Raw genomic sequence first — 25,442 nt, 5'->3', positions numbered from 1 at the left:
AAGACAAGTCAAAATGAGGCTCAGTAGTGTGTGTGGCCTCCACGTGCCTGTATGCACTCCCTACAACGCCTGGGCATGCTCCTGATGAGACGATGGATGTTCTCCTGAGGGATCTCCTCCCAGACCTGGATCAAAGCATCAGTCAACTCCTGGACAGTCTGTGGTGCGACGTGGCGTCGGTGGATGGAACGAGACACGATGTCCCAGATGTGCTGGATTGGATTCAGGTCTGGAGAACGGGCAGGCCGGTCCATAGCATCGATGCGTTCATCGTGCAGGAACTGCTGACACACTCCAGCCACGTGAGGCCTAGCATTGTCACGCATCAGAAGGAACCCAGGGCCCACTGCACCAGTATATGATCTTACAATGGGTCTGAGGATCTCATCCCGGTACCTAATGGCAGTCAGGGTACCTCTGGCTAGCACATGTGCGGCCCTCCAAAGAATTGCCGCCCCAGACCGTTGCTGACCCACCGCCAAACCGGTCACGCTGGAGGATGTTGCAGGCAGCAGAACGTTCTCCACGGCGTCTCCAGACTCTGTCACGTCTGTCACATGTGCTCAGTGTGAACCTGGTCTCATCCGTGAAGAGCGCAGGGCGCCGGCGGAGAAGCTGCCAATCTAGGTGTTCTCTGGCAAATGCCGATCGCCCCGCACGGTGTTGGGCTGTAAGCACAGTCCCCACTTGTGGACGTCGGGCCCTCGTACCACCCTCACGGAGTCTGTTTCTGACACTTTGAGCAGAAACATGCACATCAGTGGCCTGCTGGAGGTCATTTTGTAGGGCTCTGGCAGCGCTCCTCCTGTTCCTCCTCGCACAAAGGAGCAGATAGCGGTCCCGCTGCTGGGTTGTTGTCCTCCTACGGCCCCCTCCACGTCTCCTGGTGGACCGGCCTGTCTCCTGGTATCTCCTCCGTGCTCTTGACACCGTGCTGACAGACACAGCAAACCTTCTTGCCACAGCGTGCACTGATGTGCCATCCTGGATGAGCTGCACTACCTGAGCAACTTCTGTGGGTTGTAGACACCGCCTCCTGCTACCTCTAGTGGTGAGGGCACTGGCAAAATGCAAAAGTGACCAAAAATCAGCCACAAGGGACGCGGACAGAGAAATGGTCTGTGGTCACCACCTGCAGAACCGTTCCTTTATAGGGGTTGTCTTGCTAATTGCCTCATTTCCACCTGTTGTCTGTTCCATTTGCACAACAGCAGGTGAAATTGATTCACAATCAGTGTTGCTTCCTAACTGGACAGGTTGATTTCCCAGAAGTGTGATGGACTTGGAGTTACATTGTGTTGTTTAAGTGTTCCCTTTATTTTTTTGGAGCAGTGTATGTGACTGCAGCACATTAAGTGCAGGAACTGTGTCTAGAAAAGATGAAGTGCAAAGTCTTCTGTAAATGTCTCTGAATCATAAAAAAAAGTTGCATTAAATTTGCTTGATCAGCTATTCTTAACCAGAATTAGCTGACATTTCTTTGTTTTTGCAAAAGGTTCTAGAAATATTTAGCAGTGGAATTGTAAAGATTGAGTTGCTCTCATGCGATGAAAAACAAAAAATCTAAAAGCCAACATTTCATCTGGTAAAAATAATAGTTTCTCTGATTTTGTAGCATCAGACAAGCCAAAAATCTGGTTTGCATATTTTCAGCTCAGGCCCTTGAACAATCTCTGTGCCATTTAGGTGTCCCTTTTCATCGCATCATGATATTGCGTATCATCAGCCAGCTGGCAGAGAGAAATTATCGACAGCCAACGCCGGACTTTAGATTCTTAGAGTCTTTAGATTTTCATTTTTTCCCCCTCGTGTAAGACTTTTATTACATAAAGCAGTATTCAGGTATGCAGTGAGGTCTCTCTATTTGTAGGGATGCCTTCCTGTCATTAAATTTAGGTGCTGTTTGTGGTTGACCTATAAAACAGTAAGGGCACTCTGGAGATTGTTAATGAGCACTTTTAGGCTACAATCCCCTCAATCTCTCTGCTTTCCTCTCATATCCCCCCCTCCACCTCTTTCCCTTCTCCTCCATTCTGCTCTGTGACATCACCGTCTGGCTTGGAGGGATGGAAAAATTATTAGCTTTGGAAATAGATGTGGCTGTGTATTCGCGGCCGCACTCGCACTCACATGGCAGACACACCTCTTCCACTAATGCACATGCACCCACACATTTCCACACTCTTGTGATATCTGAGCATGCCTGTGTGCCATCCAGTTGCACTCAGACGAGCTCCCACTCACATGCGCGCACACAGAAGCACACACAGACTGTGAGTCAGTGCTGTGTGGGTTGCAGTAATGAAAGTTTCTCTGATTCCTTCCTCCCCGAAGAGGCCAGCTCACATTTCTGCTGGGTATAGTGCCCCCTGCTGAGTTTGGAAAGACTGACTGGAATGCTGTGTGTGTGTGTGTGTGTGTGTGTGTGTGTGTGTGTGTGTGTGTGTGTGTGTGTGTGTGTGTGTGTGTGTGTGTGTGTGTGTGTGTGTGTGTGTGTGTGTGTGTGTGTGTGTGTGTATCTGCTCACCCAGACTTAACCTCAGCGGCAGTATTAATCTGTCATAACTGATGGTCAGCTGGGCTACATGTATGAGTGTCGAATAGACACAAATCATGTCCCAGTTTGACACTACATCCAAGTTTTAATGATGTTTTAAACAGCTACTGAGTGCGTTTAATGTAAAAATAAAAAAGAGATTTGTTTATTTGCACGTTCAATATGCTTAATTTGACACATTGATATCCAATGCTGGTGTATTATGTAGGTTGTTTTTTTTTGTAAGAGAGTGTTTGTCTGTAGGTGCATAGATGTGTTTAAGGCACCATAAAGGCATTAGACCTTTTCCAGTCAAGGTTAGGAGCGACTGACCTGCTACATTCCACCCCTGTTTGTACAGTAACTAAGTTAGGCTACCTGTCAGGCTCGGCAAGCAGGGAACAGCCTCAGCTCTTAAATCAGATGTGTACAAAGTGGCAGAGGAGTAAACCAACCCCTCTCCTCAAACAAGCTGCACAGCTTTCAGCACAAACACGCCAGATGTCATTGACCTTGAGGTGCAGGCAGAGTGGTTTCTGCCCCCTCACACTGGACACTCTGACCTTGTTTGAGCATCTCTATGTCCTTGTACACAGATAAACCACTCAGGTCTATAAATAGGGGGTTTCCAGTAGTCTGAGAAGACTTTCTCTGTCTTCCAGTCCTCTTTCTGGTTTGCTCCATGCTGACTTTTCCCTCTCCGGTAGGGTGAAAGCACTCCGGCTGCTAGAATATGTTGCTTTTTCCTCTTCCCTGGGGAATCACTGCTAAACAAGAACATGGTTAAACTAAATAAAAAAGCTACAAGTGGCCAGAAAGGGTGGTGAAAGATTATCAAAACATCACATTTAAGAAGAAATATTGCTACCTTTAAGGTGTTAATGAATTAGGGAGGAAATGGAGGTGTAAAGGTTTAGTAAACAAATTTAGAAGGTAACAAATTATGCTAAAATAAACTGAAATGAAGCTAATTCTAAATGTAATACAAAAATATAAACACAGAGTTAGCAAACCTGATGCATTGCTACAATTTTAACTGTTATATAATTTATACTTTCCTTGCCATATTTAAAAGAAAGCCCGAGTTCTTATACGAGTTATTGTGCTCTATGATTCTGAAATTCAGCCAGTGAAAAAACATTAAACAGTAGTGCACAAAATCTTTATAATTAAAGAATGCAGAGAATCTAGTTTATCAAATCTCATTAGACAAACCCCACAGAAAACATCCCCCAAAAATCTCATTTGATTTCATTTTGTGCTAAAAGTATTTTATTGATTTACTGGGCAACTGCATTAACGTATTAGTTGTAAACATTTTAAAACCCATCAAACGTTATACAGATCAGACTCTCAGTAGAGTCAGGTCTGACCTCAGGCAGCCCCACGAAGGTTAATTAGGATCACTGAGATTGCTTGGAGGAAACTGTTATTGTGGATTAACAGGGGATTAACAGACATGTTATTCTCTCGGCAGATCTCCATGGGTCAAATGCTGCAGGAGTTTGGAAAGTTTCTGGGCCTCTTCCTGCTCGTGTTATTCTCCTTCACCATTGGACTCACCCAGCTGTATGGAAAGGACCAGAAAGACCCAGACAAGGATCCGGCCAAGGACTGTGAGGGCATCTTCTGCCAGCAGCAGAGCAATGATGCATTCCACACGTAAGGGCAAACCTCAATCCGTCATTTTGGACATGAATGACGTCAGTGATGAATGTTCAGAATACTTGTTGAGGGACGTTAGAGGTTGTCTGTGTATACGGGGTTGTAATGACACAACTGGTTCAGTAATGACAGTTTTTCTGATGAATAAACCCTAATAACAGGGTTAGTGAAGTGACACATAGCTAACATTGAGGAGTTTTGTGTTCACCTTAGCCCGGACATAGACGCTGTTATGCATGCACATCCAGGTGACCCAGTAGCTTTATATATGATGTCTTTTGTCAAATTTTTTAACTTTGAAGAAAGCAGTTTTATGCCCAAACGTCAGATTAAAGAATAAGGTCTCCACAACTGTCAAAATGTTCTAGTCTCTTTTTGCTTGCTCCTCTCCTACAGTTTTTTTTTTTTTGACATATTGTGCAGTCGAGCACACCTTCCTACAGTTTTGCTAATGCGCTAGCTACACAATGAAATATATATTTTGGGGTTATACCGTGAAATCTTTTTGGCAGATATGTAGCCCAACATGGCTGACAGCCGTAACGTGGCTTCTTCTGTTCCACAGGTTTATGGGGACCTGCTACACCCTTTTCTGGTACATCTTCTCCCTGGCACACGTTGCACTCTTCGTCACTCGCATCAGCTACACAGAAGAGCTGCGCTCTTGCGTGGGGGCCATGATCATCGGCACATACAACATCGTGGTGGTTATTGTGCTGACTAAGCTTCTGGTGGCCATGCTCCATAAAAGTTTCAGACAAATTGCTGTGAGTGTGAACAAGTTTTGGGGCAGAACATTTTCAGTGTCGTCAAGGACAATTTGAGTTGATCTTGGAACGGATAGTTTGCAATGGCTTTCATTTATGTGTACTGTTAAAAATGTAATTTAGCTCTGCGTCACCCTGAAATGTTGCACAGATGTTAAGTGCTTTCATTTTGAAACCACTTTGTACATGTCATACTTCCTTTGACTTTGATTATGTAAAGTACAACAACACATTGTTCAGATAAGATCTGTCCCCCGAAAGGTTTTCCATCAAAACAGCGGTTTTCCATTTTCAGGATTAAGTCTGTAGAGCTGTGTGTGAAAGCTGTGTGTGTCCCTGTTTCATTTACAGAATCACGAGGATAAGGAGTGGAAGTTTGCTCGGGCCAAACTCTGGCTCAGCTACTTTGATGACAAGTGCACCCTGCCTCCTCCCTTCAACATCCTGCCCTCCCCAAAGACTGTCTGCTACTTGGTGACCAGCATGAGCAAGTGGATCTGTTCACATACCTCAAAGGGCAAGGTGAAGAGACAGAATAGCCTTAAGGTGAGAAAAATTAACTTCCAAACTCTCACAACCTTAGACATTAATTAGGTGTTGTTTTGATTTTATTAAACTTAATCCCTTTCCCTAATCCTAAACAAATGATCATCTGAGGCTTATGCAATGTTTTATCATCTGTCTGATTTCCTCCCTCGTCCTTTTCCATCCAGGAGTGGAAGAACCTGAAGCAGAAGCGTGATGAGAACTACCAGAAGATCATGTGTTGTCTGGTTCACCGCTACTTGACCTCCACGCGGCAGAAGATGCAGAGCACAGACCAGGCCACGGTGGAGAATCTGAACGACCTGCGCCAGGATCTGTCCAAGTTTCGCAACGAGATGAGAGACCTGTTGGGCTTCCGGACATCCAAATATGCCATGTTCTACCCGAGGAGCTAAGAAACAGACTATTTATTATTTATCTTTTCCATCTCCTCTTGACAAAATCTTTGCTTCTTGTTTATCTGGGATTCTGTGTGACCCGAGTATGTGCAAAAACTCTGCGCTTTTGCGTCACAGAGGCAACTTTTAAACCTGGATCTTATATATATATATATATATATATATATATATATATATTCTCCACCAAAGCCTCCAGACTCAGGCCCCCTATCTATTACCCAGCTATTTAAGCCTTTTTTTTGTAAATAAAGAAAGCCATTGTTTTCAACAGAAAGATAAATAAAGATTTATGGAATAAATGTGACCGGCTGAGGATTTAATGGCATTAAGAGCTGAGACCTGTTCCTCAATACAAATGCTGCTTTTGGGATTTTTTTTTTTTAATTTTTTTTTTTAAGAAGTTAAATGATTTTGACTACAACAGGTTTTAAATTTACAACACAATCAACTGTTCATACAACTCTCCAATAGCCTAGACCATGTGAGAGTCACGTTACTCACACCTGATCTGTTCTCATGCTCAGAGGAGCATAGGTGCCGTGACTAAACAGATCCCATCAAATATTATTAGACATTTTGCTTTCTGGCGGAACGTTCTTGCAGAAAGAGACAAATGAAAGTAAAACATATAAGTTTTATTTGGGCAAATGAAAACAATTAAATAAATAAAATAATATTCAGAGACTTTTTCTTATGAAAATAGTTTTCATTTCATACCTTTGCCTTTAAAAACACTGACAGTAAGTAAATGACAGATAATGATGGCGGTGCTTTACATCCATAAACAAACTAAAGAAAAAAGCTTCAGCTAGGAAGGTCCTCACTTGTTTCACATAAGACCAGCAGAAATTTTTTTTTTTTTTTAAAGAAACTTGTATATATTAAATATTGCACTTTAGATCACCACATTTCTAACTTCCAAACCTGCCCATTAAAACTGAACACAGGAAATTACTATCAGCTGCAACAAATCCCCTATATATAGTAATCACATCTATCAAATTTAAGACTATTCTGTCAATATAATGCATTTATTCCAGTCTTCATTCACATTGTACTCTACAGCCTCAAAGGGAAAAACTGAAAGACAGAACGTGGAATAATTTTAAAGTAAAAGTGCCATTATATGATGTCAGGACAGGTGCATGCTGAACATTTTAAACCATTTGAATATTGTTTTTCGTGTGAAATATTTCAGTGAATTTCTGAACTGCCTTTTCTGAGCTGTTAGTGAGAGTGACAGGAGTGTGACGAGGCAGAGGATGACGTGAGAACAGAGGTGGAAACTTTAACTCACTTAGTTGCTGAATAATCTGAAGTTTGAAAACAGACTAACTGACAGCTCTTTTTAATAAAAGACAGATTGGAATTTGCGGTTCCAAAACCATGCGATCCGCAGCAAAATGAATAAATACACAAATCCGAGTTCCCCCTAATTGAATGAATTATGTAGATTGTATGATTTGCCCTGGCAGCTCTGCATCCAGATTCAGTTTTGGTTTTGCGTCCTGTGTTTGTGTTGTTGACACGGAGGTTGTTTTCTTTTCTTTCTTATTTTCTTGCTTAATCGTTTCCATCCGCAGCTGAGCCTCGGCCCGACCAGTTCAGTGGAGATCCTCAGAGACACTGGAACTCAGCACTGCTTGTTTTTCAGAACGTTCAGTCCCTTCTGGTCCTTTGACTTGAATGCCATAACGAAGTGGTGCGGCGCGATCTTCCCCCGGCCCTCCTCGTCCACATGGCCCATGAAGATGTAGTTCAAACCTGGTGAGGTCACACACAAAAAACCTGAATGCAGTGGCGGAACGGCAGAGACATTCAGGGAGGCCAAACATGAGAAGCTGCACGTGGCAGGTCTGTATACCATATGTTTATATGCATGGATATAAACACATCGAGTGTTTCATTGACTGCTTGGACATCGAGTTGTGTCGCTCACCTAACACTTTGGGCTGAGCTCTATCAACACACAGCAAAGGAGGCAAACTCAGAGCCATGGGTTATTCATAACAGTCAACCAGGAACTGCATTGTGGTTATCATCGTTTAGATAATGACTAATTTCTGGTTCGTACATCAAAAAAGAAAACTCTCAAGGACAATGAGCCCATTTAACTCCACCTGCATGCTGCACGCTCACCTCTTCGGATAAATGGGCACTTCTTGCACAGGATAATGATCTTGGTACTCATGGTCTTTCCTGCCTGCTGGATGGCCAGGCTGCCCTCTTTATACACGTTGATGATGGAGACAGTGGCGTACATGCTTCCTCCTCTCATCACCGCGGTAATGACAGTCCCAGATATCACTGTCATAGACACACAAAAAAACAGCGATGAAAAAACACATCAAACGTACAAAAGTGCTGTAATTTACCAAGAAAAACACCGCAAAACACGTCTTTTCAAATATAACGTGAATATAGCCAGACAATTTGTTTTATATGAATTACAAAGTGACTGTAAACTACTTTAACAAGTGTTGATCTGTAAAAAGCATTTAAAAACAGGACTTTTATAGTTTGTTATGCTGTGGGTTACAATAAATACGCTTCTGTGTTTCCGATCAGCAGTGGATTTAGAAACATGGGGCTCATATTGTATGAATATTGTGACAAAATACAAGCCCATGTTTCAATATGAGAGAGAGGGCAGCCTGGAGTTTACAGTGGAGAATTTAACACAGAAACAGCTGTAGTGGCGGAAATCTGTTTTTTTTTATTGTTTTATTGTAATCTCACAGAAATGTGAATAATGTGCGCCTAATAAATTTCACTTGCTCCTCTTTGAAGTGCAGCCTGTCTGTAAAAATGTTATTTTAGATTAACAGCATAGGCTCCCTAACATATCCTTTCAGGCTATCAACACTCTCCTTTTTACTTTTTTACAGCTTCTTCATCCGTCAATGAGCTGAGAGCTTCTTCTCACAAACTCAGACATTTTAACGTCAAAGGTATCACTTACTGTAAGGCTTTCATAAAAGATGTAAGTGCAGCCCTGACTGATGAAGCCAAGTTAAATGTGTGATATCATGACTATGGAGCAGACAACTGAAATGTTTCGCAGGTAACTCGGTGGAGCAGACGTCACTGGATAGAAAAAAAGATAGCAGGTCAGTGTGTCTGTGTGCTAAATAGTTTTTTAGATTTGGACTCGGGTGAACAAAAACAAGCAAAACAAAAGATTCATATTTTGAAGCTTTATGAGAAATCATTTTACAGTTTAACTGATCAGAATAGAGAGCTGCTACTTGCCCCTATTTATTATTTTCCTGTCTGATGGGAAACAAATGTGCTGGGTGAAGTTTCAGTCATTTCCTGTTTAGTCTGACCAGGTCTCCAAAAATACCGTTTTGTTGTTATAACTCAAGGAAACGTGACATTTAGCGCTGACAGGTGAGTGATAGTGGAGCCAGGGGAGTGAATGCAGCATGAACAGGATTCTTTACACGGCTGGTACCAATATGTCTGCACTTCATGTACTGCCTGTTTCATTTCCTGACAGGGATGAAAGTAGCCAGAGGACTTGCCTGTCTCAGTTATTGTGTCTGTTGCTACTGTTACATAAACCAGCAAACTGCTTTTGACAATTCAAAACATTTAACTGAATTAAACAATACCAACAGTTTTGACTTCAAGTGTTGATTAGACAAACTATTCTCAGCCTGCTGTCTCACCCCTTCATTAAAAAAAAATGATGTCACGTATCCTGCGTTGATTCTGCTACCACATCAGATGGGTGACTTTTTCCACATGCACCACCACATCGCTTGCCTTTCCTCAGTTCCTGATGCAAATCCAAGGGAACTTCTTTGAAATGCCAATCTAACACATGCGGCAAACATCTCGGAGAGGAAAACATCAAAGAGCGAGAGAGAAGCAAACGGAGGCCGAGCACGAATCAACACGTTCATTTACTGCCCGTCAGTAACTGTGTGTGTGTGTGTGTGTGTGTGTGTGTGTGTGTGTGTGTGTGTGTGTGTGTGTGTGTGTGTGTGTGTGTGTGTGTGTGTGTGTGTGTGTGCTTACACTGGAGGTAACTGTGCTCTACTGTATACAGTCTTTCAGTTCCTGACAGCCTATCAAGGAAGTCTTTCAGATGCGCAGGGAAAAATCAGAGGAGCAAAGATAGTGACATGATCAGGACTATAAACTGCCAGTTGCAGCAGAGTTTTGCCTGCCGACGCTAGCGTGGGATCTGCAGATACAGATCTTGGAACTGCGTGTACTTTAGACTGCTTAGGATGTTTTGAACAGAACATATATTGAATAATAAGACATAAAAGGCTAGAATATATCAGCGACTGTATGAGGGTTCGATGAACTGCAACGAGCACCGATGTTCTTACCAAAATTGCTGGAGCAGTAATTGCTCTCAAGTGTTCCTCGTCTTTTGCATTTCTGCTGGCACAGAGCAACAGAGTACTTCAGAGCTGCAGAGAGAGAGACAGCCACACACATGAAACAAAATTCAATCTCTGTAATTTTGTGATGCGAGCATGCAACTTAGGGTTACATCTGTTTCTCCTGTGATTCATTTACTGCCTATTCTAAGTTACAGAAGATTCCCTCCAAATGAATGGCTGTCAGCATCAGACACAATGTACAGTGTGTAAAATACCAAGATAATGTGACCAGTGAACATTTGTTTTTCATGTTAGCGATAGTAAAGAGTCCATAAAGGAAAGAACTGAGGCTGAAAGAAAAATATAAGGTGACTGTCTAAATATTTTTCTTCTTGGAGGGGGAAAAGTCAGGGAAGATAAGCCAACTAGAGAGCAATGTCACAGTATGACATCATGGCAGGAAAATGCCAAAATAACCTGGCCTGACTGAGGGAAAGAACAACAGTTTGAGTATGAAAATGAGCTGTGATCGTGGGTGCACACCCATGCGGTATATTGACTTATTTTATGCCCAAGAGAAATGTGAGCAAAACACAGAGTTTTGGCACATGTTATGTTTGAACATGTACTGGGCTGCATCCTTAATGGAACTTACACTCTTTAGTACAGAATGTCCTATTGACTCACTGCTCAGTGGAGACTTCTACATCATAACTATATGTTGAATTGTGAATATAAACTGTATTTGTTTGACTTTTGAATTTTCAATTTGAATTACTTTATGTAAACATAATATTTGTACAAATGTTCGTCACCACATGTACAGTGAAGAAGCTCTGAGTCAGAGTTAAAGCTTGAAGGAGGAGTTGAAGAAATTCACTTCCCTCATTCCCTCTCCTGCCCAGATCTGCTGTCAGAGGCAGATTCCAGATGGCCATTGTGTTTAAAGCAAAACATGTTGGTAAGTGAATCCACTAGTTTAAAGCCATTATCATGGTGACATCATTAAACCCAGATGTTAAAAATCTTCTAATGTTTTTTTATTTGATGCAAGGTGGTACCTACGTATGGCCCTGGTGGTGACAGGCTGTGTAGTAGTGGTAGGTGGTGTCGTGGTGATGGGGAATTTCTTTGGTCTAAACTTGTAGTGTCCAATAAAGCCATCTGCGGTTAGACTGAGATCTGACAGGAACTGGATAAGGAGCTGATTCCCCTCTGAGAACACTGGGCTGCGGAGCGACACAGGAAAGCAGACTGAGGATCAACTGAGGTGAAGTCATAGGGAGGATATTTTTTGGGAAAATAGCAGCTTGTGCATGACAGAAATCACCTACGCTGGGGGGCTGTCTCCGCAGTATTTGCCGATCCTCTTCGCATCGTTTATTTCGGGCCCGTTGAATATGGAGACATGGTCGTAGCGGCAGTAGTTATCTCGTTCTACGTCAAACTTCTCAAACTTCACTTCAATAATCTGCAGCAGAAGACAAGTTATAAAGAAATCTGCTCTGAAGCAAAACCTTGTAATAGACTCTTAGGTCAAATGGGTACACTATCTTTCTAAGAAAGGGGTAGTAAAAGGACAGTCAAAGTAAAGTAAAGTTTTATTTCAAGATGATATTTACTTATTTATCCACTAATGTTCCCTCATCAATGATCTACTAGGAAAACATTGTGAAGACAGGGATGGATGAAAAAAAAAAAAAAGTCATTTATTGACAGGTACCAATGGACCAATTTTCCTAAACTTCTAGGGGCCATTTTCCAATCAGAAATTCACACTTGTTCTTATCTTTAAAAAAAATAAGGCAATTTGAATGTTAAAGGTCTGACCTGGTTTTTAGGTGCCACTATATGCCAGGAGCAGGTGACCCCAGCCGGGTAGTCCTTCTCCGGCCAATTGGGCGTTTTGAAAGTCCCAGATGGCTTGTCCAGCCTGCCTCCACAGTATTGTTCCCCTGTGGAGAAGAGACTGAGGTTATTCACGGGTCATCACCGGGGCTGTGATTACACAATGAAGGATCAAAACATTATTCCTATTGCTTGAAGGAAATTATCCAGATCTTATTTACCATCCTTTTAAATGGAATCAAAAGTATGATCATGCAATGCAAACCACTTGTCTACTTCAATAGGTGCTCTTATTTACTTTTTGTGCCATATGAGCAACTTAAGATGCCAATGAGGGAGTTCAGTGTGCAGTGAGCGGTTTAAAGAGACGACATGCTTCTAGTCGTGTTAAAAATAAGAAAAACATAAGTTCAATGACCACACAAGAAACAATTGCATCTCTTTAAGGCAACACGTTTTCAAGTGATACATCCTTTCCAAAATGACTAAGATAGAAGTACAGTTTAGAGCAGTCAAAAAATAGACACTTGGCAAACAAAGGACATGTTGTGCTGTAAAGTTTTGACAAGTGTTTACAGGCAGCACGGCAACAGTCTTTCTGCTACCAGTACGTGCTTAAGAGCCAGACAGGTTGGTCAATAGACATTGTCCATTGTAGCTGTCAGCTTGTCGGCTCCAGAGAACCATCCATTAAAATTCCACAGAAACAGTAGATAGGACTTTTCAACCGGGCGGGAGGGAAGAGGCCCACTAAGTGACACTTCTGACCTGTGTTCTACTGAAATGCAACGGGAAAAAAAGTGAGTGAGAAATTCCTTGTCGTACTGTGAGAGGAGTTAAAGTGCAGCTCTTTTTTTGTCCACATGAACTTTAAACCCACAGCCTCGTCTCAGACAAATGAAATGCCCGGAGGTCACCGGCTTTTACTGAGCAGAAGAAAAACTATTCTTCCTTTTGTTTTACTAGGTGTCTGCATGTCTTGAATGTGATTCACCGAATTATGCAAAAGCTACTTGAGGAGGCTAAATTTGTCTGTCTCTGTACCATTCAGTGACCTCACTGAAGCGACTCATGTTGAAACAGTCCCACGTGGCTCTCCATCACATGCTCGGACAACGATATTCTCTACACAGCTGCTGGGTTGCAACTTTGAGATCTTTGAGCTAAACGGCTTCATTAAGAGGAAGGGTGCCTACCTCTCTCATGTGGGTGGGCAGCAGAGAAAACGGCAAGGAAGCCACTCCCAGCAGTGTTGGCATCAGATACCATCTGCAGGAGCATCTTGTTGCCCGTGGAAACAAGGGCTCCTGGCTTGAAGGTCCCACAGAAGCGACCGAGTCTCTGCCCATTGACATGGCCACTGTAAACATCCACGTAGTCATAGCGACACAGGTTGTCACTCTCCAGATCAATGTAGCGGAATGACAGGACCACCACCCTGCCCTCTGGGACCTGGGTGGAAAACACAGTGCATTAGGGGTCAATTTAAAATGATTGGTATTATCATGTAATACAAAATTACATAAAAGGTTTCAATTGCACTTTGTATTGTTACTTAAATTTTGTAAAACAGAGACTCCCAAAAGTTTGATTCACTAAACTGGATACTTCACTTAAGAACCAGGTTAAATGCAGCTGGTTCAGCCGCACCATCAGCTTCACTGCTGCAAAGTACAGTAATGTAACAGAGCCAGCCAGCAGAATTTGCCTTAAACTGTCTGTAGATGTAGTTTTAGAAGAAAATGGGGAGTTTTATAGCCAAATAGTGTTAAACTACTGTACAGCTGTTTGGTGTCTTATTAATTGACAGTCTGTTTTAGGAGAGAAAGAAAAACATGTGCACATGTAAATGGACTCACTGTGATTCTCCACACGCATTTGGTATTTGGAGGGTAAACTCCTGGGTACCCCTGGCTCCCGATTACTCCAGACTCCCCTGTGATGTTTCCGCCACATGTGAAGGTTGGTCTGAGGAAAAGAAAATGCTTGCTATGAATATCAAATGAAGATGATCATGTGGTAAAACAATAATAATAATAAAAAAAATTAAAAAAAAAAAGAGATCGTTAATGATAATCTGCAGTTGTTTTGGCACAGATTTAATTCCTCGCCAATGCGTCATATGTCCTGAGGCAGCCCATACTGCAGAATATTCCTCTATAAACTCCCGTGTACTGACGCTGCTTCTCCACAGGCTACATGGGATCCGTGACACCTTGCTTGCCTATAAATCTTTTAAATTAATTTAAAGGGAAAAAAAAAAAAAGTGAATAAAGGTGTACCTCCGCTGGGACTGCGCGTAGACTTCTGTCAAGAACACCAAAGTCCATGCGCAAAAAAGGCTGCATGTTCTCCACATTGTTGGGTAAACGGAGCAGGCGCTTCGCCTGTTTTCGCTCCGTGGCATGAATGGCATTGTGTTCAGCAGCTCAAACGCAGGGGAAAAGTACCCGGGAGTTCCTGCAGGGAGTTTCAGCTACTGCAAGCTCAAGCAGATGAATATAGCGTTTGTTCTGGGTGGTAGGAGGGACGGAGCACAGGGTGCTGTTTTTTTTTTTTTTTTTTTTTTTTAGGGGGTGGGGGGGATTTAAAAAAAAAAAAAAAAAAAAATTTAAACGCGCTTGGGAGGGTGTGGGGTCACACATTAGCTTTCATACGGCACCTCCGGTAAGGAGGTGGCATGAATAAACTTGACTCTAAGTAATTACGGTCATGATTTGACATTCCAATCAATTGGACCGTACACACATTTTTTTTTTTTTTTTTTGGGAGGGGGGCTTGACTTGATAAATATCCTACCCAAAGTTATATAACACATATCGGTGTTTCAGTTTTTAAACAGGAATGTAAATTGTACACCAGGTAAAACGTAATTAAAAATAAATAAAAAAAAACATGTTTGAAATCGCCACAGTGACTTGTCAGAATAACACACACAGGTGAGAGAGATCGAATTGAAGTAAAATAACAGCACCACCTGCTGGACTAAATATTTTATCAGCAATTTCATCATAAACCTGCTGTATTTTCACCATGAAATGACTCGACAGATTTAGGACCTCGGTTGCCTACGCAGCTATTCGGTCAATCAAAAATATATGAATTGTTACAGCTTCTGTAATATGATAATGAAACCAACCGGAATTTACATAAGCTGAAGCTTAACAGCTCGATTTTGTTTTGTATCTACAATTTCCCTTTTTTAATTTTTATTTTTTTTAATCTTTCTTGAAATACTGCTTTAGTTGCGTTTTCTTTTCGAGTAAACACCCCACAGAAAAATATTCAGTTTTAAGCCATCACCGACTCGGCAATTGACTACATCCCCTGAAGTTTTCACGTTTGCCGCTATCATCCGATCGGCGATCGATTTTTAGTTCAGTTCCACAAAAGATGGCGGACCGAGCGCCTGGTGGCTCTCAGAAAGCTAGCGCTAAGGTGACATAAACTGTTCGTGCTTGTATTAGTTAGGCTGCTCCTCTTTGCGATGAAAATTGCGTAAAGTATAGTTCGCCTGAGCGGCTTAGATTATTTACACATTTGTAGCTCGCCTTAAAGGCCAAGAGTTACGAGCGCGAAGCTAAACCCTCGGCTCTCTCTCTCCGGCCGCACTGGCTAATTTAGCTTAAGCTAAGCTAACGAACTAGCTGCCGCCAAACGGGACCTCGTCAAAAAAGCAGTCGATTTGGAAATGAATATTATCTCGCTAACTACCAGACGCGGACGCGGCTAAGTCGTTTTTGAACGACGTTTGGGTGGTTTACGCGTTTTGAATTTAGAAATAGTAAATTAAAATATATATATTTTGGGGGGGGGGAGGAGGGGGGGAGGTCGGGGCCTAACGGTGTCCGAGCGTTAGCTCCGTGTAGCCGCTTAGCAGGAAACACCGACGTGTTGAGGCCTCGTCATGGACCCCGATCAACTTCATCCGCCGACGCGTTTTTAAACACGCTGGACGACAAAGCGAGTTATCGGAGCGGCGGGGACGTTCGCGACGGCCGGGACGCGGAGGAGAAGTGGGGGGTATTTCGCGGGGTTTTTTCTGGAGGACCTGTTGAAAGCCTTTGTTTACATCGACAGGCGCTGCTCGAGAGCAAACTGAAGTCCTTCAGCATCGGCAAGATGGCAGTGGCCAAGAGGACCTTAAGCAAGAAGGAACAGGATGAAATCAAGAAAAAGGTACGCGTCTGTGTAATCCAAATGCTTCTTTGAGGAGGGTGGGGGGTTGTGGTTGTTGTTTTTTATTGACTCCCGACACCTTTGTTCAATCAGGAAGATGAGCGGGCAGCAGCCGAGATTTACGAGGAGTTTCTTGCTGCTTTTGAAGGAGGGGAGGGAAAAGTCAAGGCCTTTGTCCGCGGTGGTATCGCAAATGCAACGAAAGGTGCGGTATTTACATTGAGTGATTTTTTTTTTTTTTTTTTTTTTTGCAGAATATGTTGAGACACGAGAGCAGCTCGCCAGATCAACTAACTTTGAAAAAAAAAAAAAAAAAAGTACATCATTTCCCTTTGAGTTAAGTTGAGGATAAACACGTTCGTTCTCCTGCAGATGAAGCAGCTTCTGATGAGAAGAAAGGGAAGTTGTACAAGCCTAAATCACGTTTTGAGTCCCAAACAAAAACCTTCTTGCCTTTGGAAACCCCACCTCAATTTTTGGCTATTGACAAAAGACAGGTGAGTACTATCCCAGTCAGGAGATAACCTCTCTTGTGTACTACTAGAGGAAGTGGTGCTTTTGTTTTGACTTCGCTGATAATATTTTCCCGCCCGTGTTTAAGACTTTGAAGAAAGCCACCGAAAAAGAAAAGAAAAAGAGCAACTTGGAGCTTTTCAAAGAAGAACTTAAACAGTAAGTTGCGACATAGAAATCGGTTCAATTTTTACTGATCACGGTGGTGAAAACTCGAGGTTTTCTGGTGTCGTGGTGTGGTTCTAAAATCAGGAAACTTCTCATGATTTTGACGTAGACTGTATGTAACTGTACTGTATGCTGTTTCCTGCAGAATACAAGAAGAAAGGGATGAACGACACAAGATGAAAGGACGCGTTAGTCGTTTCGAACCTCTCTCCGGCACGGACGGAAGACGCTCATGTAAGTGTGTTCAAGTTCCACGAAGGTATTATATGTACTAACTCGGCCTGAAATACGGCCCCTCTCCTGCACGCCTTACACCGCCCCCAATCCCTTGTCCACTTTTGCCCTGAAACAAAATTTATACTGCTTTTCTGCTTCTTTTAGCGGATGGTTCTTCAAGAAGAAACCGTCCGTCCAGTGGTAATTTTGACTTAATACAGTGGCCGTGAATATCTTCATCTTCCTAAGAAAATAATGTCGTCCTTTCAGACGAAACCAGGAAATTCTCTTCTCTTTTCTGTGTCTGCAGTTTTGGATGATTGTGCCCCGGGTTCCCATGATGTCGGAGACCCATCCACTACAAACTTGTACCTTGGAAACATCAATCCACAGGTGATTTTTGCATTCAATCACATTTTATAAGGAGTGAAAAGTATGGCTGGACACGAACCTTGTTTCTTTACCTGTGAAATGTGCCGCTTAAAGCCCTTAATTTAAAGTGGCTGTGTTGTGCAAGTAGTTACTCAATGTCCATGTATGAAGCATTCGTTTTCTCCATTCGTGTCATTGTTTTTTTTTTGTAGATGAACGAGGAGATGCTGTGTCAAGAGTTTGGCCGCTATGGCCCGCTGGCCAGTGTGAAAATCATGTGGCCGAGGACAGATGAGGAGAGGGCTCGGGAGAGGAACTGTGGCTTTGTGGCTTTCATGAACAGGAGGGATGCTGAGCGAGCACTCAAGAACCTAAATGGTACAAAGCTCTATTTAAAAAAATTTTTTTTTTAATATTTAGACATACCTGTCTTCTTTCTTACCCTTGTGTGTCTGCATATCAATTTATGCGTTCTTACCTTCATTACAGGAAAGATGATAATGAACTTTGAGATGAAATTAGGATGGGGCAAAGGCGTGCCTATTCCACCCCATCCCATCTACATCCCTCCTTCCATGATGGAGCATACACTCCCACCGCCTCCCTCTGGCCTGCCCTTCAACGCACAGCCCCGGGAGAGGCTAAAGAACCCCAATGCCCCCCTGCTTCCTCCACCCAAAAACAAGGAGGAGTTTGAGAAGGTAACTCAATATGTCAAGCTTAGGATTTTCTCATGGGATATGGCAGTGTTTTGTTAATAGTGGTGGTAACATGTTAGCCTTTGTATTGAGCAGTAAGTGCAGGTTTTACCCCTAGTTTCTCTGTTAGTGTTAGATTTTGTCTTGTTGACTGAATTAAACTAGTTTCACTGTATATGAAAGTGTGGGTATAATGAAATGTTAGCGTGTGGAAAATGCTCAGTGTTACAGAGAGCTGTTTATGGTTAATGTGGTTAAGTATCAGGGGTGTTTGGCCTTTAGTAAAACTGACAGCAGTAGAGCAAAATTGTTGTCTTTTTGCACTTTTAAATGCATTTTTTATATTTTTCACCTGTTGCCTTTTTAACAATACTCACATTCTATGTTTATTATCTGATGTGACTTCATATACAGACTCTGTCGCAAGCCATAGTCAAAGTGGTTATCCCAACAGAAAGGTACATGTTTTTCTTTTTTTAAATTGGTGTACAAACTTAGAAAAAAAAAACATCCCATAATGAAGCTAAAAGTTTGATCAGTTGATCACTGCATGCTACAGGGGGCTGGTCAGTGTGGATGAGCAATGGTTGAGGCACCTGTACAACGTCTTCATACTAGTACATAGAGTAATACTGACCGACAAGTCTGTTTTGTACCTTGCTCTCTCGCATCCCACCATCATTCATTTTTTTTCTTTCAGTATGTAGAAAACGTCATCATAGAACTTATGGAATACACTGTGTAGAGCCAAAGATCATTACTTTCACAAGTTCCACTCCATACATAAACATTAAATTGTGTTGCTCAACTTTAGTGACATGCTCCTCTGCTACATACATGGTCTGCTGAGTCTAGATCTGTAGTTGTGAAAACCTGCTTTCTGACCATTGCTCACTCAGACCGTCTTCCCCCTTGGCCTCTGTCACTCTTATCGGGAGCTCAGTAAATCTGGCCCCTGCCAACAAATCCAAACCTGCCAGCATTAGTCTATATATGACCTTTGACATTGGCCTTGGTGAGCAGCACAAGTTGAACTGTCTGCAGCAGCGAGGGACCTGAAAAGCATCATGGGATGGATTGGGAAAGTATACTGAATTTTACCCCGTCATTGGTACGATCGGCTCCAATACAAGTAAATGTGATCTGTGTTGTCAAATGAAAGACATCCTTTGTCTCGTTGGCCACTTTAGGCTAATTGTATGCAGCCTGCACCATATATCCCCCCCCCCCCCCCCCCCAAAAAAAATGCCACAGAAGAACTTTAGTGAAGCCATTTGCACAGCATTCAGTCAGTACCAGGTCCACCAGTAGATAAACTATTTCAGGCCTATTCGTGTACTGCTTTTTCACTTCACATTAGTCAGGAGATGAGTGGGAATTGAAAGGCATTGTACTGACAAATATTACCGTTAATACAGTGTCTTATCAATGTCTGGCTCCTACTTTACCTCCTTTACCATAGACACTTTCACTTTTTCCCCCATTTAATGCAATTTTAATGTAGGAAGATTTCATGGAAAGGGTCAAAGCAGTGCAACGTGATTAAAAGCCGTTGCACTTGTATCCTCAATCAAAACAGGCATGAACTTGAAGATTAATTTTGCAGCAATTTTCACGCAAAAAAAAAAAAAAAGATAGATGTTAGTTTGTTTAATTAATATGAATGTTTTGCTGTCACCAGATTTTTTTATTTATTTATTACCAATTATCTTGTCCTCAGTTTAGATTTTTGACATTTATTCATTGATGTTCTGCATAGGCCCCGAGGCATAGTTACAGTTATACTTAATTTATCCCTGGTCACGTGACACTCTTGACAGTTGCCTACTAAGATGTCTCATCTCATCCTTCATTTTGTCCCATGGCGATAGTAAATGAATAATAAACAGATATTGTCGTGTATCTTTGGCTAAGCTGTTTAGGCAGCGTGTCGTGCCGGGTATGTTACGATATTACCACGGCAGGGCTCTATTCAATCAGAGCCTAATACAGCCGCAGTTACGCACTGCAGCATTTCTTGTGAAATATGCATTACGTCTTTTGCTAGGCAACCGTTGTGAGTGTCAGGCCGCCAAGCATAAATTCATCTTTTAATAGGCAGACTTTTAGTAGTGCTCAAAGAGTCCGTTGAGTCTGAATCCGTTTGCTTTAACTGTGTTTTTCTTGTAGGAATTTACTCTCTCTCATCCACCGAATGATCGAGTTTGTGGTGCGTGAAGGCCCAATGTTTGAAGCCATGATCATGAACAGAGAAATCAACAATCCCATGTACAGGTCAGCGTAGCTGCACGTCAGAAATATAATAAATCTTATCTGTCTTATCAGCTGAAATCCTGCTTATGCAGAGTCATGACTGATGGGCAACTTTTCTTCTTTTTTTTTTTTTCTTTTTTCTTTTCTTCCAGGTTTTTATTTGAGAACCAGAGCCCAGCACATGTATACTACCGGTGGAAGCTTTACTCCATACTGCAGGTTGGTTTTCTATGTTAAAACTCGTCGTCCGGCTCGCGCTGAAGAAAAACATCCGGTTCTGGCGTCGCAGTCCAGCAGGGTCGGTTTTTAATCATTTACTGTAAATTACTACTTCGCCAGGGTGAGGCACCAGCCAAATGGAAAACGGAGGACTTCAGGATGTTTAAAAATGGTTCTTTGTGGCGTCCACCTCCACTTAACCCATACCTCCACGGCCCTTATGACGATGGGGAGGAAGAGGAGGAAGAGGAGGAGTCCAGCAAGAAAGGCTGCTTGAAAGAAGAGTGAGATCACTTGGCTCGTGACTATCGGCGTACATGCCGCCGCATGCGTAGTCGCAAAACTGCACTGTCGGTTGAATTCCCTGCTGTGACCGAGAGTTTAATCTGAAACCGTCCTTCATCTCCACAGCGAGCGGGACAAACTAGAGGAGATGCTGCGTGCTTTGTCTCCCCGGAGAGGAGACATCGCGGAGGCCATGCTGTTTTGTCTCAGTCACGCTGAAGCTGCTGAAGAGATTGTAGAGTGCGTCACGGAGTCCCTCTCCATCTTAAAGACTCCTCTGCCCAAGAAGGTGACGCACAACACACTGAACACGGAAACTGGTGTTCAGACCGGTATCTCAAGCTGATCATTTTCTCTTTGATGTTTCAGATTGCGCGGTTATATCTGGTTTCCGACGTGCTGTACAACTCCTCTGCCAAAGTAGCCAACGCGTCGTACTACAGAAAATAGTAAGTTGTCTGCGTGTGTACTTTATTCCCAATCATTTAAAAGTGAGCGTTCCAGCTGACCGCTTTTTTTTTTTTTTTCAAATGCAACGAATTGCTCTCTCCCTGTCCTTAATAGTTTTGAGACGAAACTCTGCCAGGTTTTCTCGGACCTCAACGCGACGTACAAGACGATACAAGGCCACCTTCAGTGTGAGAACTTTAAGGTACGCAAAACTCCTGCTCAGCCGACTCGACGAGCCGGACGACTTACCCCGTTAATGACCCAAGTCACTCAGCTACTCGTGTCTTGATTTTCCTCCCTGTGGCAGCAACGGGTGATGTCATGTTTCCGGGCGTGGGAGGACTGGGCTGTCTACCCCGACCCCTTCCTCATCAAGCTGCAGAACATCTTCCTGGGTCTCGTCAATCTGTCCGCAGAGAAGGAGGTCCCTACCCTCGTTGTGGAGGTAAAAGATGTAAGAATCCTTAAGCGCGACCGCACCCCTCAAAGTCCCACTCGGCTTCAAAACACCTACTACAGTGCTCACTCAAATCTATATATTTTTTTTCCCCCCACTACCCGTGCGCCAGGCTGAGCCTACAGAGGACATCGACGGGGCTCCGATAGGAGAGTACGTGGACGGCACTCTTCTGGAGGACGTGGACGGGGTGCCGATCGACGCGGGGCCCATCGACGGGGCGCCGATCGACGGGGCCCCTCTGGATGACCTGGACGGAGTTCCCATCAAGCCCATGGAAGAAGACATAGATGGAATACCATGTGAGCGGTGCAGACACTCGACACCGGACGTTTTACGGACGATCTCAGTCCAGATGTTGTAATATATGCGCAGCTTCCGTACAGCGACTCAATTTCTCGTTGTTTCCCCGGTGGTTCCAGTGGATCAGTCCAAGGAAACGGCCTTCAAGGTGGCGCCGTCGAAATGGGAAGCAGTGGAAGAGTCGGAATTACAGGCTCAAGGTGAGACCTTCCTAGGTGTGTAACGTTTGGATATGTTGCACATTTGTTGTAAATTGCCAACAAACGTACCCGGTGATTTATTTGCCTTCCGTTCGCTCCTCAGCCGTGACAACCTCAAAATGGGAGGTATTTGAGCAGCCAGAGGAAACGAAAAAGTGAGTTTTATTTGTTTTTGCGTAATCCTGAGCATAACGTACTGCGGGGCACCTTTTTAAAAAAACAAAAACAACAACAACATTTTTTTCCATCCGCCTCTGAAGGGATGAAGACGACAGCGATGACGATGACAGGAGCCCTCGCTCTGAAGACAATCTGAGCTACTCCAACCCCATCAGAGACGATTCGGATATGAAGTCCAAGATGTCTGAAATGAACGAGGAGAAGCGCACCAAGCTCCGAGAAATAGAGGTACTCTTCCACCATCGCATACCGCACGCAGCGGCGTGTCCTCTCCTGTTCGTTGTTTTGACCATTTTGCTTCTATTTTTTTTTTTTTACACAGGTTAAAGTTATGAAATTCCAAGACGAGCTCGAGTCGGGGAAAAGACCCAAGAAGCCCGGGCAGGGCATTCAGGAGCAGGTGGAGCACTACAGGGACAAACTACTTCAAAAGGTTTCGGATTTTTGCGCTGCAAACTTAACCGAGGGTGATCTCCAAAACGCAGGGCTCGACAGTGCGGCCACTTACTGCCCTGTTCCTTTTCTCTAGGAAAAAGAAAAGGAGAAACTTGAACGGGAGAAAGAGAGGGAGAAGAAAGAGAAGGAGAAAGCCGAGGCCCGGTTGAAAGAGCTGAAGAAGGAAAAAGAGAAGGAGGACACGCCGACCAGGAAGGAGAGGTGAGGCCGACCATTTGGTTCGTCAGTGAGTGAAGGTGGCGTTCCGTCTCCCGCGTTGTTGCGCGCTTCGTAAAACGTGGGATTTATTTAAACTTCCTATCTGACAGATATTTGTCCTGTCCGGTTGACAGGAAGCGGCGTCACAGCGGCTCTCCCAGTCCGACGCGGAGTGCCAGCAGACGGGGCCGGTCGTCCTCGCCGCGCTCGGAGCGCTCGGAGAGATCAGAACGCTCCGACCGCTCGTACTCTAAAGACACGTCGTCCCGCGCCTCCCACAAAGACTCCCCCCGATCCAGCAACAAAAAGTCATCAAAGAGGTAAGCCAGCCGCTTCGATCAAGCACCGCTACAGCCGGGTCTTCTCGGCCAACATTTGATCCCGCGTGCTGATTATTCAGATGGAATCAAAGAGCTGTCCTACGTCCTCTGTCCCTTTAGATCTCCCTCGTCACCTCGCACGCCCAAACGATCCAGGAGGTCGCGCTCCAGGTCGCCCAAGAAATCGGCGAAGAAGTCCCGCTCCAAATCAAGGTCCCCACACCGATCTCACAAAAAGTCAAAAAAGAGCAAACACTGATGCCCCACCTCCCACCCCTCCCTTACCCCCATCCCTATCCCCATCCTTTGAACCAGCCTCTTCTCCTCTCTCTCTCTCTCTCCCCCCCCCCCTCCTCCTCCCACCCTGCCCCTCTCTGCGCAATGTTGTATAAAAGATTAACTGACTGATTTGGCAGCTGAAGATCGCTGCCCAAGTTGTGTGACGTGAGGACAATGACGGGTGTGTTTGCATGGGTTGCCATCTGGTGTACCAAAAACAAAAAAACAAACAAAAAAAAAAGATGGGGCCACTGCTGTTTTATATTGTAAAAAAAAAATAATGTGCTTGTGCGTCCTGATCCCCCATCACCTCCAAATGGAATTCATCCATGTGGTAGACCACACCCGAAAGAGTGTGACAACAATAGTCTTATATTCATGCTGTCATTTTCTGTTTTTGTAGTTCACATTAAAAAGAATTCCTAATAATCGAGCGTCCTTTTTTTTTTTTTTAATTATTAAAACATAAAATTATGACGTAGACAAAAGTTTTTCACGGAATGTTACGTTTGATTTTAATGTCAAGGAACATGCTGTGAAAATACACAGCTGCTTATAAATCGGTCATTTATTGATATAGGTTAGGTTAGGTAGTTACTTTATTAATCCCCGAGGGGAAATTTTTTTCAATATATATGTATATATATATATTGGTTAGCAAGATTATTCTTTCATCTGAGGCAGTTTTGAGATGTCACGTGATGCTCTTTACGTTACAGTTTAGCCTGCGTCTTCTTCAGCTGATCCCTCAGTTCTAGAAGCGCTATGGAGGAGAGGTGCACCTCATCCGGTCCGTCGGCGATGCGCAGAGTCCGAGCGTAAGCGTACCTGAGGGCGCATGAAATATTGGCATTAGGAAGGTGATTTACTGAATCCTCATTGGTTTTTCTGTGGGGGGGGGGTGGAGGAGGAGTGAGGGGTGAAAACTTACATCTGCGCCAGTGGGAAGTCTCCAGACACGCCTGCTCCTCCATACACCTGCATGGCGCAGTCCACCACCTTACAGGCCATTCTGCCTGCTGCCACCTTGATCATGGCAATCTATAAAAACAGCGACGGTGATCGACTTTTCCGAAGACTAGAACTCGTTCCCAAAACCACCCTACAAGCGGGTTTCGAGTACGTTGGCTCCACACCGCAAAAGTGACAAAAGTACTGAAACGAGTCAGATGTTGTGATGGAAGAAAAAAAAAAAAGAAGAAGAAAGTCCTTTATTTAAGCACAGTGCTGAGCACAGGGGGGGGGGGGGGCTGCTGCTCACAGCTGGCATTATTATTATTATTATTTTTACATGCTAGTTAAACAGCTTTAGAAATGCACCAAAAAGCAAGGTATTAAATATAGGAAAGAAAAAAAAATTTGCTGTGTAAAATTAGTACGTGGTTGGGACGCAGCCGTTTTTACCTGCTTGCGAGCAGCCCGGCTGCCCAGTGTGTCCAGACCGTGGGCCGCGTGGAGAGTCAGCAGGCGGGTCTGCTCTATCATCAGACGGCACTCCGCTATCCAGTGAGCAACAACTTCCTAGACAGGGCGGAGAACACGGGAGGGAGAGCAGATTCACACGAGCTGTATCTTAAAAAAACAACAACAAAA

General features: G+C 43.6%; 4 protein-coding genes across 14 annotated transcripts in view; 2 read left to right on the top strand and 2 right to left on the bottom strand.

The window, feature by feature from the left end:
• trpc1 (transient receptor potential cation channel, subfamily C, member 1) overlaps nucleotides 1–6,772 on the top strand; it is a 64,995-nt gene extending 58,223 nt beyond the window's left edge. For both annotated transcript variants that reach the window (XM_069703516.1, XM_069703514.1), the window contains 4 exons: nucleotides 4,014–4,198; nucleotides 4,767–4,968; nucleotides 5,320–5,514; nucleotides 5,682–6,772. In XM_069703516.1, the coding sequence (XP_069559617.1) occupies nucleotides 4,014–4,198; nucleotides 4,767–4,968; nucleotides 5,320–5,514; nucleotides 5,682–5,909 (810 nt within the window). In that variant the 3' untranslated portion in view covers nucleotides 5,910–6,772. The remainder of the gene's footprint in view (nucleotides 1–4,013; nucleotides 4,199–4,766; nucleotides 4,969–5,319; nucleotides 5,515–5,681) is intronic.
• pcolce2b (procollagen C-endopeptidase enhancer 2b) lies at nucleotides 6,527–14,631 on the bottom strand. The gene is made up of 9 exons (XM_069703518.1): nucleotides 14,386–14,631; nucleotides 13,963–14,071; nucleotides 13,300–13,555; nucleotides 12,086–12,210; nucleotides 11,590–11,726; nucleotides 11,321–11,484; nucleotides 10,259–10,342; nucleotides 8,052–8,219; nucleotides 6,527–7,676 (listed from the first exon to the last, which is right to left on the bottom strand). The coding sequence occupies exons 1-9, from the start codon at nucleotides 14,517–14,519 to the stop codon at nucleotides 7,546–7,548; spliced, it is 1,308 nt and encodes a 435-aa protein (XP_069559619.1). The 5' UTR covers nucleotides 14,520–14,631; the 3' UTR covers nucleotides 6,527–7,545.
• Nucleotides 14,632–15,462: 831 nt separating this feature from the next.
• u2surp (U2 snRNP-associated SURP domain containing) lies at nucleotides 15,463–24,278 on the top strand. 9 transcript variants are annotated; one of them, XM_069703512.1, is made up of 26 exons: nucleotides 15,463–15,541; nucleotides 16,184–16,282; nucleotides 16,376–16,487; nucleotides 16,655–16,779; nucleotides 16,884–16,954; nucleotides 17,109–17,197; nucleotides 17,345–17,380; nucleotides 17,490–17,572; nucleotides 17,764–17,929; nucleotides 18,041–18,252; nucleotides 18,664–18,707; nucleotides 20,419–20,523; nucleotides 20,655–20,721; nucleotides 20,842–21,005; nucleotides 21,133–21,295; nucleotides 21,376–21,455; nucleotides 21,571–21,658; nucleotides 21,764–21,901; nucleotides 22,026–22,215; nucleotides 22,336–22,416; nucleotides 22,520–22,571; nucleotides 22,677–22,824; nucleotides 22,919–23,029; nucleotides 23,126–23,253; nucleotides 23,385–23,570; nucleotides 23,691–24,278. In XM_069703512.1, exons 1-26 carry the CDS (start codon nucleotides 15,497–15,499, stop codon nucleotides 23,827–23,829), a joined length of 2,922 nt encoding a protein of 973 aa, XP_069559613.1. In that variant the 5' UTR covers nucleotides 15,463–15,496; the 3' UTR covers nucleotides 23,830–24,278. The 9 variants fall into 9 exon arrangements, with proteins under 9 accessions (XP_069559613.1, XP_069559610.1, XP_069559607.1 ...); XM_069703509.1 differs by having other exon boundaries at nucleotides 22,336–22,431; XM_069703506.1 differs by having other exon boundaries at nucleotides 22,336–22,431; nucleotides 23,361–23,570.
• Nucleotides 24,279–24,487: 209 nt separating this feature from the next.
• The window catches only part of nphp3 (nephronophthisis 3), a 31,769-nt gene continuing 30,814 nt past the window's right edge, over nucleotides 24,488–25,442 (bottom strand). For both annotated transcript variants that reach the window (XM_069703504.1, XM_069703503.1), the window contains 3 exons: nucleotides 25,254–25,370; nucleotides 24,781–24,890; nucleotides 24,488–24,677 (listed from right to left, as the gene is read on the bottom strand). In XM_069703504.1, coding sequence (XP_069559605.1) covers nucleotides 24,563–24,677; nucleotides 24,781–24,890; nucleotides 25,254–25,370 — 342 coding nt within the window. In that variant the 3' untranslated portion in view covers nucleotides 24,488–24,562. The remainder of the gene's footprint in view (nucleotides 24,678–24,780; nucleotides 24,891–25,253; nucleotides 25,371–25,442) is intronic.

Source organism: Brachyistius frenatus, unplaced genomic scaffold (assembly GCF_029030835.1).
Source record: "Brachyistius frenatus isolate BFR_SWC_R1_liver_20210118 unplaced genomic scaffold, ASM2903083v1 Contig_47, whole genome shotgun sequence".
Taxonomy (NCBI): Eukaryota; Metazoa; Chordata; class Actinopteri; family Embiotocidae; genus Brachyistius; species Brachyistius frenatus.
The sequence above is the reverse complement of the archived record's forward strand: the minus strand, read 5'-3'. Positions and strand labels throughout refer to the sequence as shown.

Coding starts and splice junctions, on each gene's coding strand:
- pcolce2b (XM_069703518.1), bottom strand. CDS start 14,519: ATGCCATTCATGCCACGGAGCGAAAACAGGCGAAGCGCCTGCTCCGTT. Junction 11,727..12,085: donor TAGTGGCACCTAAAAACCAG/GTCAGACCTTTA, acceptor CTTCTGCTGCAG/ATTATTGAAGTGAAGTTTGA. Junction 7,677..8,051: donor GTGCCCATTTATCCGAAGAG/GTGAGCGTGCAG, acceptor TGACCTCACCAG/GTTTGAACTACATCTTCATG.
- u2surp (XM_069703505.1), top strand. CDS start 15,497: ATGGCGGACCGAGCGCCTGGTGGCTCTCAGAAAGCTAGCGCTAAG. Junction 17,198..17,344: donor CACGGACGGAAGACGCTCAT/GTAAGTGTGTTC, acceptor TGCTTCTTTTAG/CGGATGGTTCTTCAAGAAGA. Junction 21,296..21,375: donor AGACTCCTCTGCCCAAGAAG/GTGACGCACAAC, acceptor TTGATGTTTCAG/ATTGCGCGGTTATATCTGGT.